This window comes from Cygnus olor, chromosome Z, assembly GCF_009769625.2.
Source record: "Cygnus olor isolate bCygOlo1 chromosome Z, bCygOlo1.pri.v2, whole genome shotgun sequence".
NCBI classification, from domain to species: domain Eukaryota; kingdom Metazoa; phylum Chordata; class Aves; order Anseriformes; family Anatidae; genus Cygnus; species Cygnus olor.
In genome coordinates, this window is record NC_049198.1 from 29,423,126 (window position 1) to 29,442,085 (window position 18,960).

General features: G+C 39.0%; 2 protein-coding genes across 4 annotated transcripts in view; both read left to right on the plus strand.

Moving 5' to 3' along the window:
- LOC121061857 (programmed cell death 1 ligand 1-like) overlaps positions 1-18,960 on the plus strand; it is a 287,916-nt gene that overhangs the window by 179,907 nt on the left and 89,049 nt on the right. The gene's annotated exons all lie outside the window — the stretch shown is intronic.
- Positions 1-18,960, plus strand: part of JAK2 (Janus kinase 2) — a 96,014-nt gene that overhangs the window by 64,867 nt on the left and 12,187 nt on the right. For all 3 annotated transcript variants that reach the window (XM_040541270.1, XM_040541269.1, XM_040541271.1), the window contains exons 11-21: positions 1,139-1,325; positions 2,032-2,159; positions 2,626-2,760; positions 4,290-4,377; positions 6,372-6,499; positions 7,372-7,510; positions 8,694-8,845; positions 9,906-10,056; positions 14,321-14,457; positions 16,209-16,398; positions 17,148-17,272. In XM_040541270.1, coding sequence (XP_040397204.1) covers positions 1,139-1,325; positions 2,032-2,159; positions 2,626-2,760; positions 4,290-4,377; positions 6,372-6,499; positions 7,372-7,510; positions 8,694-8,845; positions 9,906-10,056; positions 14,321-14,457; positions 16,209-16,398; positions 17,148-17,272 — 1,560 coding nt within the window. The remainder of the gene's footprint in view (positions 1-1,138; positions 1,326-2,031; positions 2,160-2,625; positions 2,761-4,289; positions 4,378-6,371; positions 6,500-7,371; positions 7,511-8,693; positions 8,846-9,905; positions 10,057-14,320; positions 14,458-16,208; positions 16,399-17,147; positions 17,273-18,960) is intronic.

Here is an 18,960-nt window from a genome sequence, read left to right on the forward strand (position 1 = left end):
TCAGATTATCTGGCAACTGTTGTATCAAGACAGATCTCCTGTGGGATATCTGGTGTAAGCTAGAGTGGAAGCCATGCTTGAAATGCCTGCATTTCCCATGCTACTAAAGAGCCAGATGTACTTCTGCTCTATGAGATTGCGGTTAGTGATAAATACAGCACTTTAATTTTGCTGTTACATAATTACATGATCTTGTTCCAGTATTGATTTTGTGCCAAGGATGGGCTTCTTTTAATTAAATTAACAGAGCTGCCTTGTGTTTGTAACTAGGGAAGGTAAAAATATATATATTTTCCTACTTGTTTGCAGCAAGCTAGAAAATTTACTAAATACTGTCAGAAGTATGTAAATCTCTGAAAATGACAAAATAATGTTGATGCATGGATGGGGAAGTAAACAGCCCTTTTGAGACCAGTTTCAGTAAAATTGTATGTCCTGTCAGTGAAGTGTGTTTGATAGGATTTTTTTAGGCTGAGATATCACTTTGAGCATGCCTTGAGTCAAAGTCTGAGAGTCAAGCCAGCCACTAATTGACCTGGTCATGTGTTTTTTTTTTCTTGTTGTTATTTCTGGGCAAGCATTTGAGATTCAGAATTTGTTGGAACATTTTTTCACAGCATTAACAGGAAGAACCATGCAAGTGCCATTAAGAGGTCCTCTTGCTTAAAAATATCTAATGGGATCTTTTCAAGATTCATCTCAGTGCATTCTGAGAATTTGTACTAGGAACTAATTGCTTAGAAATGTAGTATAGACAGCAGAAAAAACTATTGCTTCCAACGTTTTTTCAATCATTTTAATTTTTTTTTAGATTACCCCTTGCAACCTTGAAAAGGTGAAGAAATTTTCATTACTAGGCCTGAAGGACCTTTCCTAGGATTCTTTATCTATTTTCTCAGCTCCATCTTTGGAGATTCAGTAATGTTTGTTCTTAGCGTCAGCATACTAACTCCAGTGATGGGAGTAGAGTCTAGTTTTCTCAGAATCACTATTACCTTGTGAGAACAAAATAACAAATCGTGGTAATATTTTGCTGAAGCATTCTTTCTTTAGTTAGAAAAATGCTGTGCATTTAAATATTTTTTAAAGTACTAACTATTGATCAATTTTCTTTTTAATGGGAAAAAAATCTCTGCAGCGTGAGAATGCCACTGATTATAAACACTGCTTGATTACGAAGAACGAGAATGGGGAATATAATCTTAGTGGAACCAAGAGAAGTTTTGGTAATCTTAAGGATCTGTTGACCTGTTACCAGACAGAAACTGTCCGCTCAGACAGCATAATTTTCCAGTTCATCAAGTGCTGTCCACCAAAACCAAAAGGTAAGAGAACGTAGCGTACTTCTAAACAGGAGTGTTTTCAAGTTTTTGGTTAAAGATTTTAAAATGAAACAACAGATAAATGACTCTCAGTTACGTAGATGTAGTGGCTTGTGTGGGTTCTTTTTATTTCACTTACTATTTGTTCGTCTTCTTGGTCAGAGTTTCCAGTCATACTGTCTGCCAAATTTTACTTCATTATGGTCTTTCAGAAGAAATTGTAGTGACTATCACAGTTTCATTATTAGAAGTAAAACTGGTTTCTTATTTGCAGTGGATTGTGTGCAAAAGCATTTCTTGTGCAATCGAGTGTTTTCAAGTCTTGAAAGGGAAAGAACTACTAAAAGTATCATTTCTCACTGTGGATAGATCCATAAGCAATAGAAACAATAATGGCGTGTTTCCAGTGAATTTCTTTAGCTGATTGTTGACATCTTAGCTGAATAATGCCAAGGCTGCACTGTGATTTCATCTTCTCTTTAACACTGAAAAGTACACATAGAATACTCCCTGCCAGAGGAGTGGATTTTTCTTTAGTTTACGTTAAATGTTTTCCTTTATATTATATGGCTTTTTGAATAAATTGGTATCAGTGAGATATCTTATTTTTGTTAGATAACACCTTCTCATTAATAATCTTTCTAAAACAATATATTAATATATAATAGTTTTGTGTTGTGTAACTTTTTTGTCCTCTTTTTTCTCCCAGATAAATCAAATCTCCTAGTCTTCAGAAGTAATAGTGTCTCTGATGTACCTTCATCACCAACGCTACAGAGGCACAATAATGTCAACCAGATGGTCTTTCACAAAATCCGGAATGAGGACTTGATTTTTGTAAGTCCGTTAGTTGCTTCTTTAACTTCAGATGGTTGGTTTAGTATACACTAGATTTTTAGAACTCAATATATATTTAAAAGAATATTATCTGAACTAAGAGATTTTTCTGTAATCTTTCCTTAAAGAGGAAATGAATTTTTTAAACTTTCTATTATTATTAACATGATTTTGTCCTTTTGACTGTGGTAGTGGTTGTTGTTTTCTTTACGTCAAGGATTGTCTAAATACATCTTCATAATAGCGATTCTTGTAGCAGTTTATTTCCTGAGACCCTTGACAAGTCAATACTTTTTAAAAAATGAGCAAAGATTAGGTTGCTTCTCTGTCACCTTAATCTGACTCTAGAGGTGTGCTACCTGTACAGTTTTGCATATGTGCGTTACTTAGAGTGGAAGTTGTACACCTTTCACAGAACAGGTAGAGATTTCTCATTTTCCCTGTCTTTTTTCTTTTTCTCTTTCAGGAAGAGAGTCTGGGACAGGGCACATTTACTAAAATATTCAAAGGTATAAGGAAAGAAGTCGGAGACTATGGCCAGCTCCATCAAACTGAAGTTCTTTTAAAGGTGCTGGATAAAGTGCATAGAAACTACTCTGAGGTTGGTGTGATTTTTGGCTGCTGTATAATATTTGTCCATCCTGTGTTACTTTTATTACAAAAAACAACGTGAACATGTTATGTGGTAGAGGGTTGTTTGTTGAACCAAGCTCATTCTTGGCCTTGAGACGCTGGGATTGAGACTTGCTTTGAGAAGTACACCTGCGTGCTTCATTTCCTCTCTCCTCACTTTCAGAGGAACAGCCAGAGAATAGTTTGCTTGTTTTTTTGTTTGTTTTTTTGTTTGTTTGTTTGTTTTGTACCATGCAGGTAGCGCAGGATAAACAGTTTGACCACAGAATTACCTGTATCAGTAAATCCATTATATACAGACAAGGTACCAACATTTACAAAAAATACTTTCTCTTGATTTACTATCTTCAGGTTTTTGGAATCTTACAAATTATCCAATAAAATAGACATTTCACATCAAGTCATAAAACATCAGAAATATTAATGTATGACACACACACATTTGTAGAATCATCCATATTCAGTTAGGCTTCTCAATGTTTGAGTGAAGCTGTGAGCAAACCTGAAACGCTCTTCTGCATAAACCAGTACTCTGGTAATATAATATTTCAAGATTCTGTATGGGAAAACTTAATTTTAAAGAAATTAACAAATGTAATTTTCACTGTATTAGTGTAACTTTATACATCTGTTTATTATATATTTTGATAATATAATTTTTTCAAATTCCTGATTAGCCTGGCAGTATTTGCAGCAAGCCAAGAGAGCCAATCTCTTATTCAGTGAACTTTTCAACTGCTTAGCGCAAATTCTATATTAAAATGTTAGCAAAAAAGGAAAAGACATTTCCAATAGCTAATATTCATAAGCAATGTATAGACATACACTTAACATTTGAGAATAATAAGCAATATCCTGTATTTGAATTTAGAGAAGTTAACATTTTCAAGGTAAGTGAAAACCAGTTGTTAAAGGTACCTTAAGAATATAGAAATATAGTCACCTGAAGGAAAACAAGCTAATTTTGACCACATCTTACTGGGGAAACAATCGGTACACAAGCAAGCTTAGCTGGAGATACAACTGAAAAGACTAAAAAATGGCTAAAGAAGTAAAAGTGTCTGAAACTTTCCTGACGAGGTCAGGTAAGGTCTCACGGTATTGGACGAATGATATAATAATTCTTGTCTTTTAACTTAATAATGTTCTTTGAAGAAATAAATTGGAAACTGAATAGTGCATTATGAAAGATTAAATTGGAAACTGAATAGTGCATCATGAATTTGTGCATTGTTTACTTAGTTGAGATAGAAGAAATGATTCTCTTTAAAATGTGGAGATACACCTGCCTGCAGAAAAAAAGATTGCTAACCTCTCTGGAGTGTGGATTGTTATTTAAAAGAAAACAAAACCAAAAACAAAACACAGGGTCTTTGCAATGAGGTAGGAGTTGAAATGGTTTTTGAAACATACATGGTTTTAACAAAGTTTTTAGAAATAATGTATTGCAGTTTTGCTTTCACTGATTTATTCTCTCTCTCACTTTCTCTTTCTAAGTCCTTCTTTGAGGCAGCAAGTATGATGAGCCAGCTTTCTTACAAACATTTGGTATTAAATTATGGAGTCTGCGTGTGCGGAGAGGAGAGTAAGTAGAAATAACTTGCCTTTTTCAGTAATTTTATGCAGCTGTCATTAGAGTTTGCTGTTGGAACCTTGTAAAAGCAGGGAAAAGATTAAAACAACCTGTTCCGCACAAAAACTCTACAAATATTAATAATAGTAAAAATCTTTCTATTTTCTACAGAAGTATAATGTCTGTTTAGTTTAACCTACTGCATTGTAACTATTTATTACTATGTTTCTAAAAACACCCGATATAGAACATCAATCTATATGATGATGGAATAACAATCCTCATAATGAAATCTTAATTTTGGACAGCTGTCAAATTTTTGTACGCTGTCTTTGAATTCATGTTGCTGGATCTCACTTTAACAGTTTCTGTCTTAATTGAGTCTTTGGCAGAGATGCCAGTTTGCAGTAAAAACATGTTTTTTCTGTGATTAGCAATCTATAACAAATTGAAGCATTTTTACAGTAACTGTTTATTATGTAGACAGCAGGCTCCATTCAGAGAGAGGGCATTTGCAAAGGCAGGGGGTGTTCTAGTGGACGTCACTTCTCTTAGGAGGTTGGAAAAGGCAGCATAGTGTGTGGCTGAGAACTTATAATACCACTTTCTTTTTTTTAAAAAAAAAAACACACAAGTTGCTTTCCTACTTTATTCATGGAATCATGCACAAGGACAGTATATAAAATCAGATATAAGGAGTGTATCATTTTGAAACAAACAAAAAGAACAAACCAGTTACCTAAGAATGGATGTGGTTGCTTATTTTTCCTTTAGATCACAGTTGCCCTCCATAGTCTGTTTTAATTCTGAAGACAAGAGGCTTGCTATGTTTTAGTAAGAGGCAGTTACTAAGAAATGGGAAGAGAAGCTGTTATATTTTATCCCGTGTCAGACATTTGATGTACAGGTTTGAGAGTAATTTCTTCATGTAATTGTGTTGTTCTTTTAAAAAAAAAAAATCCAACTATTAAATAAACATTATGAAAATCAGTTTATTTTCATTAACTAAATACAATACTGGTAGTTTCTAGTGTCTTCAGAGTCTAAAAAGCATGACAATGTGAGCATCCTCTCTACAGTTTCCTGAGGAGAGGAAGCAGAGAGGCTAGCCTCCCTGGTCAATGATGACAAGACGTGTGGGGATGGCACAAAGCAGCACTAGGGGAGGTTCAGGGGAGGTCGCCAAACCCTGGAACATGCTTCCTAGAGAGGTGCCCCATACCTGTCAGTGTTCAAGAGACGTTTGGATAATGCCCTTGTTAATGTTTTACCTTTTGGTCAGCCCTGAAGAGGTCAGGCAGTTGGACTAGATGATCTTTGAAGGTCCCTTCCAAATGAACTGTTCTATTTGATTCTATTCTAATCTTGCAGCTGAAGACAAGAGTTCAGTCATGCAATTTGAAGGTTTTTTTTATATAGAAACTGTTGAAGACTGTGCAGCAGTATGAAGTGGATCTTGTTTTGTGGGTTATTTGCTGCATGACTGCATGGAGACATGTCATACATATGCACATGTTTTTTAGTGCAAATTTTTATTGGTCTGTTTTCAAGACCATCTTGTTTCAGAAAAAAACACCTCATTTTCCAGTAAGATTGCGGACTGTAAGCAACTAAGAAATGAGTGACTTGAAATGGATGTTATTTGACTTATTACATTCATAATACTGTGCAGTACTGTGCTTGTCAGAAGCTACATTATTTATTGTGCCTGTGGAGTGAGGATGGATGCTCACCGGATTTGTTAACGCTGAAACCTGTTTTGCAAAAGAAGGACTTAAGTCTTGTAATTTTGCATTTTAGAAGAAATTAGGCAAACTTTCACACCCTGAAGAAATGTAAATAGCACAGAACGTTTACGGCAATATTAAGATGTCATATAAGCTTCAATTTATAGTGAGTTCACCAATATGTATCAAAGAAAGAGGTGGGTAATACTAGGGTAATGTGTCTGCCTGAAATTTCATTTATTTTCTGTTAATTGTTACTCTTTTAACATTTTAAATCAGATATCCTTGTACAAGAGTATGTGAAATTTGGATCCTTGGACACGTATTTGAAAAAGAACAAAAACGTTATCAATATTGTGTGGAAGCTGGAAGTAGCCAAACAATTGGCATTAGCCATGCATTTCCTGGTGGGTAATTTATTCTTCAGTTTTGTTAGCAGTTGAATTCAAGTGTTCCAGGTTAACGTATATAGAGGGACTAAGCCATTACCCTACTTCTTGAAACCAAATGGGGATTCTGAAAATAAGATGTGGATGTGTATGAAAATAAGATGACATTTGTGAATAGCCAAGGACAGACCTTTGTATCATACGCAAAATGTAGTTGTTGGTTTTTTTTTTCATTTTTTAAAACACTTTTTCTTTCAGTGTGAAATAAAAACATTTTTCCAGCAATAAGTCTGGAAAAGTTATTTCTCCAGCAATAATCTTCTTCCTGCATTTTCCACCTCAGCTCATGATGCTGAACATATAAACTCCTTTCTGGTAGTGTTAGTAGCTAACCACTGGAAGCAAAAAGCATTTCCCTGTTAAAAGGGCCAGTACCTTCTTTTTGTGCATTAGGTACCAATCTTCTATCTATTTAATTGAGCATAAAGACCATTATTTGAAACAGGATATGTGATTAGATTAATTTTCCTTTTAACGGAATTTAACTGTTCTTTTAGGGACATGGTTTAGTGGCTGTCACTGGTAGTAGGGTGATGGTTGGACCAGAGGATCTTGGAGGTCTTTTCCAATCCTTATAATTTTATACGTATCATATATAATGATAGCTATTAACTCAAAAGTTTATGTAGATAATTAAAATGAAAGTTAGTTGGCTAGAAACTGTTAACTTTGAGAGGAACTGGTGAAAGTTCTGAAATTTGATCTGCCTTATCTATGATCATCATTTGTTTTGTTTCCCTCATGCTGTGAAGTACTGATTTTTTTTAAATACCTCTTCAAAGGTAGATTTTTTTTTTTCTGTATATAAAAGATGCATTTCTGTTCATCAGGAGGATAAAGGCCTTGTTCATGGAAATGTCTGTGCAAAAAACATCTTGCTTATCAGAGAGGAAGACAGGAAGTCTGGAAACCTTCCTTTTATAAAACTAAGTGATCCTGGCATCAGTATTACAGTTTTGCCAAGAGATAGTAAGTCTTTGTGTCAACTTCCTTGTTTATTGCTTAAGACTTGAAAATTAAGCTTTGTTTTTTTTCTGGTCACCATTGCTGTCATAATAAGTTACTTCATTCTTCTATCCCTTCAAAATGATCCCTGCAGTTCTAGTCAGCAGTCACACAGTTACCCATTGTGGAAGTGTTTCCTGCTGTCCTCAGTCTGAAGAAGTATTTTTTACTGGTAGTGCTATTAGTATACTATAATGTACCACAAGTAAGTGTGCAGGTTGCTGCTGGAGTAAGTATCCTATTACTGATCAGCATTAAATTGAAAATTAAGTTAAATTATCTCCACTGCATTTCTTGGTGAATACCTGAAGTCACTGATGATGGTAAAAGTAAGCCTCTGCCACTGAGGCTGTTTCATTGCTTTATAAACAGCAAAATTAATTCAGTCTAAAAGAAACACATAGTGTGTGCAAATCATTATGCTTGCAAGATCGTTATTCTAATGAAATTGAAGTAACATTATTCTTTATATAGCCTTTTTAATGGAAAGATGAACATACTTTGGACTTGTTGATTCTATACATACCAAAAGAAATAATGCATCTAAGATACTATAAGCAGCATAGTAGTGCTATTATTTTCCAATGAATTTTCCCCTTTTCAATATAAGAAGCCTTCATTAATCTTACAAGATCTCATTTTAAGATGCTTTAAATCTGCATCAGTGCAACAGCATATTTTAGCCTGTTACCAGATTCAGTACCAAAAGTTCAAAAATCAAAAAGTAGGGAATTTCTCACTATGGCTCCTTTATATTGCTGTGCCATAATGTGTCAACAACTAGTAAAGTACTTCTGGCTCTTTGCAATCTAGTTACTTCATGGAAGCTACTAAACCCTGATAACATTGGGAAAAATGTTAAATTCAGAACAAAAATTTAATTTGAAAATAAGGTTTAAAAATTTTTAGAACATTAGTCTAATTTGACAATAAAATCAATGATTCTCTATTCAGGTTCATAAGTATTATTTTTATAGATATTCTGTAGCATTTTCTAGGAAAGAACAAAAACTTGGAAAGGCATTAAAAACATTTCACAGAATGAAATATGTATACTAAAATAATTTTTACGGAATCAAATATGTTATAAAATTTTCTGGTTTTATTATTGATCTTAACATGATGTTTCCATTGTGCAACTGCACAGTTCTTCTTGAAAGAATACCATGGGTTCCACCTGAATGTATTGAGAATCCCAAACAATTAAGCCTGGCTACAGATAAATGGAGTTTTGGTACTACTTTGTGGGAAATCTGCAGTGGAGGAGACAAACCTCTGAGTGCACTGGATTCTTCAAGGGTAAATATTACTGGATCTGCAGTAATAAGTTGGATACTTATAATTTAAAACATCTGCTGCTGTAACTAGTCAGCCTGTAAAATGGTGTGGCCCATGACCACTGTAAGCAAAACTATACTTTTACTAGTAGACAGTGATCAGAAGTGATGATTTGAGGATGGTTTTTATGTTGTTGCTTTTGATTTTTATGGGGACAAGTACAGTTTTGCCACTATTATCTTGCCCACGTTTCTGTTGCTTTGTTACAACAGTATATAATTTTAAAGAAAAAGCATTCCTAACAATGTACATGGCTTTTAATTGGCATTATTCTAGTTACGCTGTAATTGAACAATTTAAATTCTGTAAGATTGTATGTGTTGCTGACAATTCTATTTTATCTAAACCAGAATTGTTAACTTTCTCTCAACATGAGGTGGGATATGTGAGGGAAACATATTCCACAAAAAATACTACTACTTCTGTATTTAATTACTCCTTAGATGGAAGGAAGAAGATTATTACTACTCTCTAAGATGATTTATAATATCATTATAAATGGACTACTACTTACAAAGTCTGATCCAATTTCTCAGGTGTTGTAATCAGCTCTTACAATAAACTCCAAGGTCTACTTTAGACCTAGCTTTTAGGTATCTATGTATTTCAGAAGTTGCCCTCCTCTCTTCTACTAATCCACATGCTTTTTTAATAACAATGAAGCTTTTTATATCTAAAGAAGCTCACATAGTCCAAAGATGGACAAATCTTTCTGTTGGATTCATCCAATATAGGTTTCATGAAATTACCAACAAAGGAGACTCCATCTTTCTCATTATTTTTCTCTCTTATCTTCCACCAGTAACTGCCTGGGAATTTTTCAACTCATTACTCTAAATTCTGCCAGTTTTGCTACACTGTCAGTCTTGGCTTTTGACGTAAATTGGTTGGATGTGCATGTTGGTGAGATAAAAAGCCTAGGCTGAGAGCTGTATTTTTTGGCTGCTTTGGTCAGAAGGTTATGGCTACTGCAACTATTTGTGGTGATATATTAAAGTGATTTTTCTCTCTTTAATTCCAGAAACTACAGTTTTATGAGGATAGACACCAACTTCCTGCACCGAACTGGACAGAGCTAGCAAACCTTATAAACAACTGTATGGATTACGAGCCAGATTTCAGGCCTTCATTTAGAGCAATTATACGTGACTTGAATAGTTTGTTCACTCCAGGTGAGTCCAAGTCTGTGATACAACAGGAATGCGCTAGACAAAAAGAACCCTGCTTTCTGTTGTTTCATTTTCACATAGTGCCTTCAGTTTTGGGATGTTAGTCGACAACCTCTTTCAAATGCAAACACATTAAGTTAGCAATATTATATTACTACTGCTTAGTTTGCTCTAAGAGAGAATACATTAAAAGTTAGCATTATTATTCAGAGCTCAGTGTCAGAGCTTAGGGAGGAGGTGGAGAGGTTGAGGGCTATCAGGGAGTGTGAGTGGGAGATAGACTGGTGGAGCAACTCCCTGCAGGGCCTGAAGGAGAGGTACTGGAGTGAGACACCCCAAATGGGGGTGGACCCCCTGCCCTGTCGGGAAGAGGGAGGGGACCTAGGAGTTGAGGAGGAATGGAGACAGGTCCTTGCTCAAACTCGAAGGCGACACCCCCCCCCCCCTACTGCCAGGTGCATGTACACAACAGGTTTGAGGCCTTAGAGCTTGAGAGACCGGTGGGTGAAGATGAGGTAGAAAGTCTATCCAGGAGGATACCTAGGGCGAGGAGGCCGACTCCACACCTCAAGACTGCCTCCACCAAGAAAGATAGAAGGGTAATTGCTTTAGGCGACTCCCTTCTCAGGGGGACAGAGGGCCCTATTTGTCGGCCTGACCCTACCCATAGGGAAGTCTGCTGCCTCCCTGGGGCCAGGGTCAGGGATGTTGCCAGAAAGCTTCCCAACCTGGTTCGCCCCTCTGATTATTATCCGCTTTTGATAGTCCAGGCTGGCAGTGATAATATTGAAGAGAGAAGCCTGAAGGCTATCAAAAGGGACTTTAGGGGACTGGGACGGTTAATGGATGGAGCGGGAGTACAGGTGGTGTTTTCGTCCATCCCTACAGTAGCAGGGAGGGGTACAGAGTGGACACGGAAAGCCCACCTGATTAACATGTGGCTCAGAGGCTGGTGCCAACGCAGAAATTTTGTTTTTTTGACCATGGGGCGCTTTACTCAGCACCCGGCCTGATGGCCGCAGACGGGTCCCTATCTCTAAGGGGAAAACGGATCCTAACCCTGGAGCTGTCAGGGCTCATTGAGAGGGCTTTAAACTAGGTAAGAAGTGGGACAGGGCTGAAATAAGGCCTGTTGGAGCTGTGCCAGGGGGAACAATGGCAAGGCCGGGGGAGAAGGCAATTGCCCAGCTGAAGTGCATCTACACTAATGCACGCAGCATGGGTAACAAACAGGAGGAACTGGAAGCCATCGTGCAGCAGGCAGGCTATGACTTGGTTGCCATCACGGAAACGTGGTGGGACCACTCTCATGACTGGAGTGCTGCAATGCCTGGCTATAGGCTCTTCAGAAGGGACAGGCAGCACAGAAGGGGTTGTGGTGTGGCTGTCTATATTAGAGAGTGTTTTGATGTTGTGGAACTTGAGGCTGGGACTGATAAGGTTGAGGCTCTTTGGGTTAGGATCAGCGCGAAGGCCAACAAGGCAAGCATCCTGGTCGGGGTCTGTTATAGACCGCCGAACCAGGATGAGGAGAGAGATGAGGAGTTCTACAGGCAGCTGGCAGAAGCCGCAAAATCGTCAGCGCTTGTTCTTGTGGGGGACTTCAACTTCCCAGACATATCCTGGAAGCACAACACAGCCCAGAGAAAGCAGTCTAGGAGGTTTCTGGAGAGCGTGGAAGATAGCTTCCTGACGCAGCTGGTTAGAGAGCCTACCAGGGGAGGTGCCCCGCTAGACCTTCTGTTCACAAACAGTGATGGACTGGTGGGAGATGTGGTGGTTGGGAGCTGTCTTGGGCAGAGCGGCCATGAAATGGTAGAATTCTCTATTCTTGGCGAAGCCAGGAAGGGGACCAGTAAAACCGCTGTCTTGGACTTCTGGAGGGCTGACTTTGAGCTGTTCAGGACACTGGTCGGCAGAGTCCCTTGGGAGGAGGTTCTGAAGGGCAGAGGAGTCCAGGAAGGCTGGACACTCTTCAAGAAGGAAATCTTAATGGCTCAGGAGCGGTCTGTTCCCACGTGCCCAAAGACGAGCCTGCGTGGAAGAAGACCAGCCTGGCTGAACAGAGAGTTGTGGTTCGAGCTTAGGAGAAAAAAGAGGGTTTATAATCTTTGGAAAAGAGGGCGGGCCACTCACGAGGACTATAAGGCTGTTGCGAGGCTGTGCAGGGACAAAATTAGAAAGGCCAAAGCTCATCTGGAGCTCAATCTGGCTACTGCTGTTAAAGATAACAAAAAATGTTTTTACAAATACATTGATGGGGCCAGATGGGATCCACCCGAGGGTACTAAGAGAACTGGCGGAGGAGCTGGCCAAGCCGCTTTCCATCATTTATCGGCAGTCCTGGCTATCAGGAGAGGTCCCAGTCGACTGGCGGCTAGCAAATGTGACACCCATCTACAAGAAGGGCCGGAGGGTAGACCCGGGGAACTATAGGCCTGTTAGTTTGACCTCAGTGCCAGGGAAGCTCATGGAACAGATTATCTTGAGTGTCACCACACGGCACTTGCAGGGCAACCAGGCAATCAGGCCCAGTCAGCATGGGTTTATGAAGGGCAGGTCCTGCCTGACGAACCTGATTTCCTTCTATGACAAAGTGACACGCTTAGTGGATGAGGGAAAGGCTGTGGATGTGATCTACCTTGACTTCAGTAAGGCTTTTGACATTGTTTCCCACAACATTCTCCTCAAGAAACTGGCTGCTCGTGGCTTGGACTGGCGTACGCTTCTTTGGGTTAGAAACTGGCTGGGTAGCCGGGCCCAAAGAGTCGTGGTGAATGGAGTCAAATCCAGTTGGAGGCCAGTCACTAGTGGAGTCCCCCAGGGCTCAGTACTGGGACCAGTCCTCTTCAATTTCTTTATCGATGACCTGGATGAGGGGATCGAGTGCACCCTCAGTAAGTTTGCAGATGACACCAAGTTAGGTGTGTGTGTCGATCTGCTCGAGGGTAGGAAGGCTCTGCAGGAGGACCTGGATAGGCTGGACCGATGGGCTGAGGTCAACTGTATGAAGTTCAACAAGGCCAAGTGCCGGGTCCTGCATCTGGGACACAACAACCCCAAGCAGCGCTACAGGCTGGGAGATGAGTGGTTAGAAAGCTGCCTGGCAGAGAAGAACCTGGGAATACTGGTTGATAGTCGGCTGAATATGAGGCAGCAGTGTGCTCAGGTGGCCAAGAAGGCCAACAACATCGTGGCTTGTATAAGAAGCAGTGTGGCCAGCAGGTCTAGGGAAGTGATTGTCCCCCTGTACTCGGCTCTGGTGAGGCCGCACCTCGAGTACTGTGTTCAGTTTTGGGCCCCTCACTATAAGAAGTACGTCGAGGTGCTCGAGAGAGTCCAGAGAAGGGCGACGAGGCTGGTGTGGGGTCTTGAGAACAAGTCTTACGAGGAGCGGCTGAGGGAGCTGGGATTGTTCAGCCTGGAGAAGAGGAGGCTCAGGGGCGACCTTATCGCTCTCTATAGATACCTTAAAGGAGGCTGTAGCGAAGTAGGGGTTGGTCTACTCTCCCACGCGCCTGGTGACAGGACAAGGGGGAATGGGCTGAAGTTGAGCCAGGGGAGGTTTAGGTTGGATATTAGGAAGAACTTCTTTACTGAAAGGGTTGTTAGGCATTGGAATGGGCTGCCCAGGGAAGTGGTAGAGTCACCATCCCTGGAGGTCTTTAAGAGACATTTAGATGTTGAACTTAGTGATATGGTTTAGTGGAGGACTTGTTAGTGTTAGGTCAGAGGTTGGACTAGATGATTTTGGAGGTCTCTTCCAACCTAGACGATTCTGTGATTCTGTGATTCAAAACTGTTTTTTTGGTTTGATTAGTGTCTACCTTAAATGTTTAATCTCCTAACCAAGAATACTTGTGAAGCGGTTTTGTCTCTGAAAATAGAAAGACATTTTTTATTTTAGTAAGAGAAAGATGCGCATTATCACAAGCTCTTGTGAGGTTTTCATTTTTCTCCTCCACAGCTGTGGGGTCACTGCACAATAGCTGCTAACTTTGAAGTACAACGGGCCTGTAAAAAATTGTATTTGCAAATTACAGCAAGACTCACGTGTTAAGAGAAGTTATTTGGCTGTTTGGTAATAGCTCTTTGTCTTTATGACTGGAAATTACTATGTAGAAATTAAGGGGATTGTTAATATTCCACTAAGCTCAAGGTATGCCTAGCAGAGGTAGAACATGCCAGCATTGTAATATTTTTTTTCATTCTCCTGTTTGCTTCTCTGTGCTTCCTTCTCCCTTTCTCTCTTCCTCTTTCCCCTCAGATTACGAGTTATTGACAGAAAACGATATGTTGCCAAATATGCGAATTGGAGCACTTGGATTTTCTGGGGCTTTTGAAGATCGGGACCCAACACAATTTGAAGAAAGACATCTTAAGTTTTTACAGCAACTTGGCAAGGTAGGTTGTTTGGAAATTCTCTAAATGCCTAGAAAAGAGAGATCTTTTTCAGTTATCTTCTGATGACCCCATATACATGTGACGTTGAACACTTCAATTACAGAGATTAATAATTTGAGTCACAACACAATTTTCAAGTTCCTTTCAGGTCTTTTTTCAGTTTCACAAGGTAATTAGATAGAAAAAATGTGGCTGGTTTCTATAATGAATCCAGTCACACTGAAAAGCTAACTTCTCCAATTATTTCTTAATAATGCTGAACTGTTGCGGTTTAACTCATCAGGCAGCTAAGCACTATACATCTTTTTGTGTACTCCACACCCCTGCAGTGGGATGGGGGAGACAAGTGGAGTGTGTGTGAAACACTGATAAAGACAGTTTATTAGAGCAGGAAAGGAAAATAATGATGATGATAATATTACAAGGCAGGTGATGCACAATGCAATTGCTTACCACCCACTGACTGATGTCCAGCCTGTCTCTGAGCAGCAGCCCCCAGACCCTGGCCAGCCACTCCAGTTTATTGTTCAGTATGACACCATACAGTATGGACTATCCCTCTGGCCAGTTGGGGCCAGCTGTCCTGGCTGTATCCTCTCCTGCGTTTTTGTGCACCCCCAGCATCCTTGTTGGCAGGGCATCATGAGAAGCAGAAAAGTCCTTGGCTCTGTGTAAGCACTGTTCTGCAATAACTAAAACATCAGCATTATTCTTGTCCTAAACCCAAAACACAGCACCCTATCAGCTACTAGGAAAAAAATTATCCCAGCCCAAACCAGGACAGCTGCATCTGAAACTTGTTTTTTTGTCAGATGAGATTCATTTGAAATTGTTCCAGAGTAATCTTGCATAGAACTAGTGGGATTTTTTTTTGTACGTGCATATTCTGGGATATCTGCATGTGCAGTCTCTGAACTCAGTAGTGTCTGAGATATATGTAGACCTTGAACATTTTAGACTTTAGAAATCATCATTTCATTGCTAGTTTTGCAAGTCATTGCAGGCTGGCTGTGGAAAGCATGCCTAGACAGATGACTTAGTGGAGCTGACAGCGTTACCCAAGTATCATTTTTCCGGAATGGTCTCTTGCTTTTTTTTATTGCTATTGACATGATATCTACACATTCATTTAACTCCAAGTACTAGAGAAAATAAGCCTGAAAGCAAAGTAGCAGAACTACTTTTATTTGCAGGTGATTGTTGACTTTAAACAACAACATGGCAGAGGGAGAGGAACAGAGTTGTAGGTAATGACTGCAAAAAAGAAGGTAAAGAAAATATGAACAGAGAGAGGAAAGAAAGTAAAACGGAGAAACAGCTTGGGGAAGAACTACAAAAAAAAAAGAAAAGAAAACAGCCAGGAGAAGCCTTAATGTGATGTGGTTTTGCAAGTTCAGGAAAAGAGCTATCTCAGAAGGTATCATGGAATTGTAGGTAGAAATTTGTGGAGAAGGAGAAAATGAATGTAGGTCACCCTCCTTTCCTCCAGTGCTGTTTGCTTCCTTTTACAGAGCATGTTTCTTATAGACAGTTGTTATAGAGCTGTGACCTGTGATCCTGCACTCCTACCTTTTTTCAGGTAGGGTTTGTGGTATTTCACTTAAATAATTGTCTGGTATTACAAGAAACTTATTACATAATTGCATTACTTAATGCTAGTACATTGAGCACCGAGGCTATTATGAACATTTACTAGGAAAGAGAATGGTGTGGACTCATTTTTAATTCAAGTACTTCTACTTCTGATCTAGGGAAATTTTGGCAGTGTTGAGATGTGCCGGTATGACCCCCTACAGGATAATACTGGAGAGGTGGTGGCTGTGAAAAAGCTGCAACATAGCACAGAAGAGCACCTTAGGGACTTCGAAAGAGAAATTGAAATACTTAAATCTCTGCAGCATGATAACATTGTTAAATACAAAGGAGTATGCTACAGTGCAGGTACGTGCTTACTGAATACACCTTCAGCTATGCACCTAAGCATGCATACTGTGAGAAATTCAGAGAGAGAAGTGTTTATGAAAGTTACCCATTTTCTTTATCTTAAAGTACAAAAGTCTTCCTAGAAGTGAATTTGGGGTTAAGTAGGAAAATGTAACCATTTTTAACTGTTGCTTTTTTGTCACTTAATGTGATGTTCCAGACTGGATAATACCACTTCTCATACAGCCTGTATAACAGAAGATGGGAAGAAATTTCAGAAACAGATGTATTTGAGTTAATTGTTTATGGTGTTGAAAATGAGTGATAACATGTTTTTTTTGCCCAAGGTCTTACTATAAGAAAAAAAAAAAATCTTGCGTTCAAAATCTTACTAAGTTTTAAAGATTGCAAAATTGCTGAACAGATGATGTCAGTTACTATTCTGAGTTTTACCTCAGCAATGAAGAGGAATTATATAAAACACAGACACATATGGGTGGCACTTCTGCTTTGCTTTAGCAATAGAAGATGAAGTCTTGGTGAGGTGATGTGTATCCACATAATTGCTATGTTTAAATAAATGGCATTTCTTTAACAAATGCAGTTAACTAACAGATGAAATATTGCTTAGTGATGAACATAATAAATTGTGTGTTTTGGTAGTAAGACGTCTCTATTACTTTTACTCATTTGTAAACACATTGAAATAAAAACTTTGTATTGGAAAATGACAGAAAAATTATATGTTTTCTTTGCTGTCGTCAAAGGTCGTAGGAATCTGAGATTAATTATGGAATATTTACCATATGGAAGTTTACGAGATTATCTGCAGAAACACAAGGAAAGACTGGACCACAAGAAGCTTTTGCTGTATGCATCTCAGATATGCAAAGTAAGAGGGCTTTCAGATGATTAATATTTTTCAACAATATCTCTCCATTTTGTACAGAAATTAATTGTTTCGGTGTATCCCTTATAATAGTGTTGGGCTGCTAGCAAAACATAGCCCTAAAAAATAGCAGCACACATTCATATATTCAAGAACTTTACAAATTTCTGAATATCTCAGTGGTATTGGCTCATCCATCTGCTAACTGAGGGAGAATATTTGCCATTTACTTTTGTTTATTTTACTGTTTGTTTAGTTCATATTTTCATTCAGAAGAATTAAAAACTCTTTTATCCCGAATGAGAGCTGGAATAGAATTTTGAAAGAGTTAGTATACTTGTCCAAGCAAACACTTCTTGACATACTGTAACTGATTTTTCAGGACTTAGATATTCAGCTATAAAACCACTATTAAGAGACGCTTAAGGAATTTACTTTAAAATGCAAATACTATTACCTTATTAATCTACTGGAGCAAAAATATATGATTTCTGTGTGAAGAAATAGAGGCCATGGAAGTCCCCAAAGCTGTAATAAATCACTCTCGCAGATTGTCCCTGAAAATCCTTCATAAAATTCTGAAAAGGGAGGCAAAAATCTGATCTCCATTGTAGATGCCTTGTTTCCTCAGAAGCAGGGCATATACCTGCCCTAGCTTTATTCTGTTGTTGTGCTTGGGATATGAGGAACTATGGACACTATAGATTTCTCTGCATGTTCAGTAGCTTGAAGAAAGAAAGAAGAGCAAAGCAGACAGATAGATAGACATGCATGCACACACACACACACACACCGCACACACACACACACACCACACACACTCTTCTCCTCCCTGTTCCCCTTCCCCAAGGTGTGTAACAAATATTTTTAAACTTCCTTTCCCTGTTTTCCACATCAAGCATGGAAAGAGTAGGTTATTTAGTGAGTATTCTTCAGGGTACGTAGCCCCTACTTATTTTTACATACAGTAAACTTGCATCCTGCCACATTCAGGGCATTTTCTGTCTGCACTATCCCTAGAATAGGCCTGACAAGAACGAGGCAGGAGAGTCTCTGCAAAAAGCAAGATCTTCTCCAGGCATTCAGACTTTTCACCTGGTGAACACAGCTTGATAGTTTCCTTCTTGTAACTGGACTGACTTGGTAAACCTTTTAGCTACTGAACCTGGAGCATGTACAGATGGATGCTGCATGCTTCTTTAGCAGCCGATTCTACCTATTCATGTATTCACTGAAATAAAGCTAGGTGAGTTGTCTCCAGCAAAGCATCCTAGATGGGCAAGTAGTCTGCAACATAGCTGAAAACAGGAAATGTTTTCTGGTCTATGGCAAGTGTCAGTCTTCTCACAAAGAGGAAGTATTGAACATGTGACCACCCACAGAAAGAGGGTTCAAAAAGTCCTCTGATCAAGGGGTCCAAAACAGTAAGTTTTTCTCTAGTGAAAGGTCTCAAGCATTAGAAATTCTCTTGCTATTTTTGCCACAAAATAACTTGGTATCAGTGCTGGTAAATCACCTTAAACAACCTTCCTTCAAGCAAAGATCTGGAAAAGTCTAAAACTCAGCACCACCTAGGAAGAAGGTGACTGAATTTTTCATAGAATAATCAGGGATCTTTGAACAGGCAAAAGCAGCAGCCGCTTACTTGTTTTATTCTGTAGCCATCTCAGCAGATCCTGAGGGATCAGAAG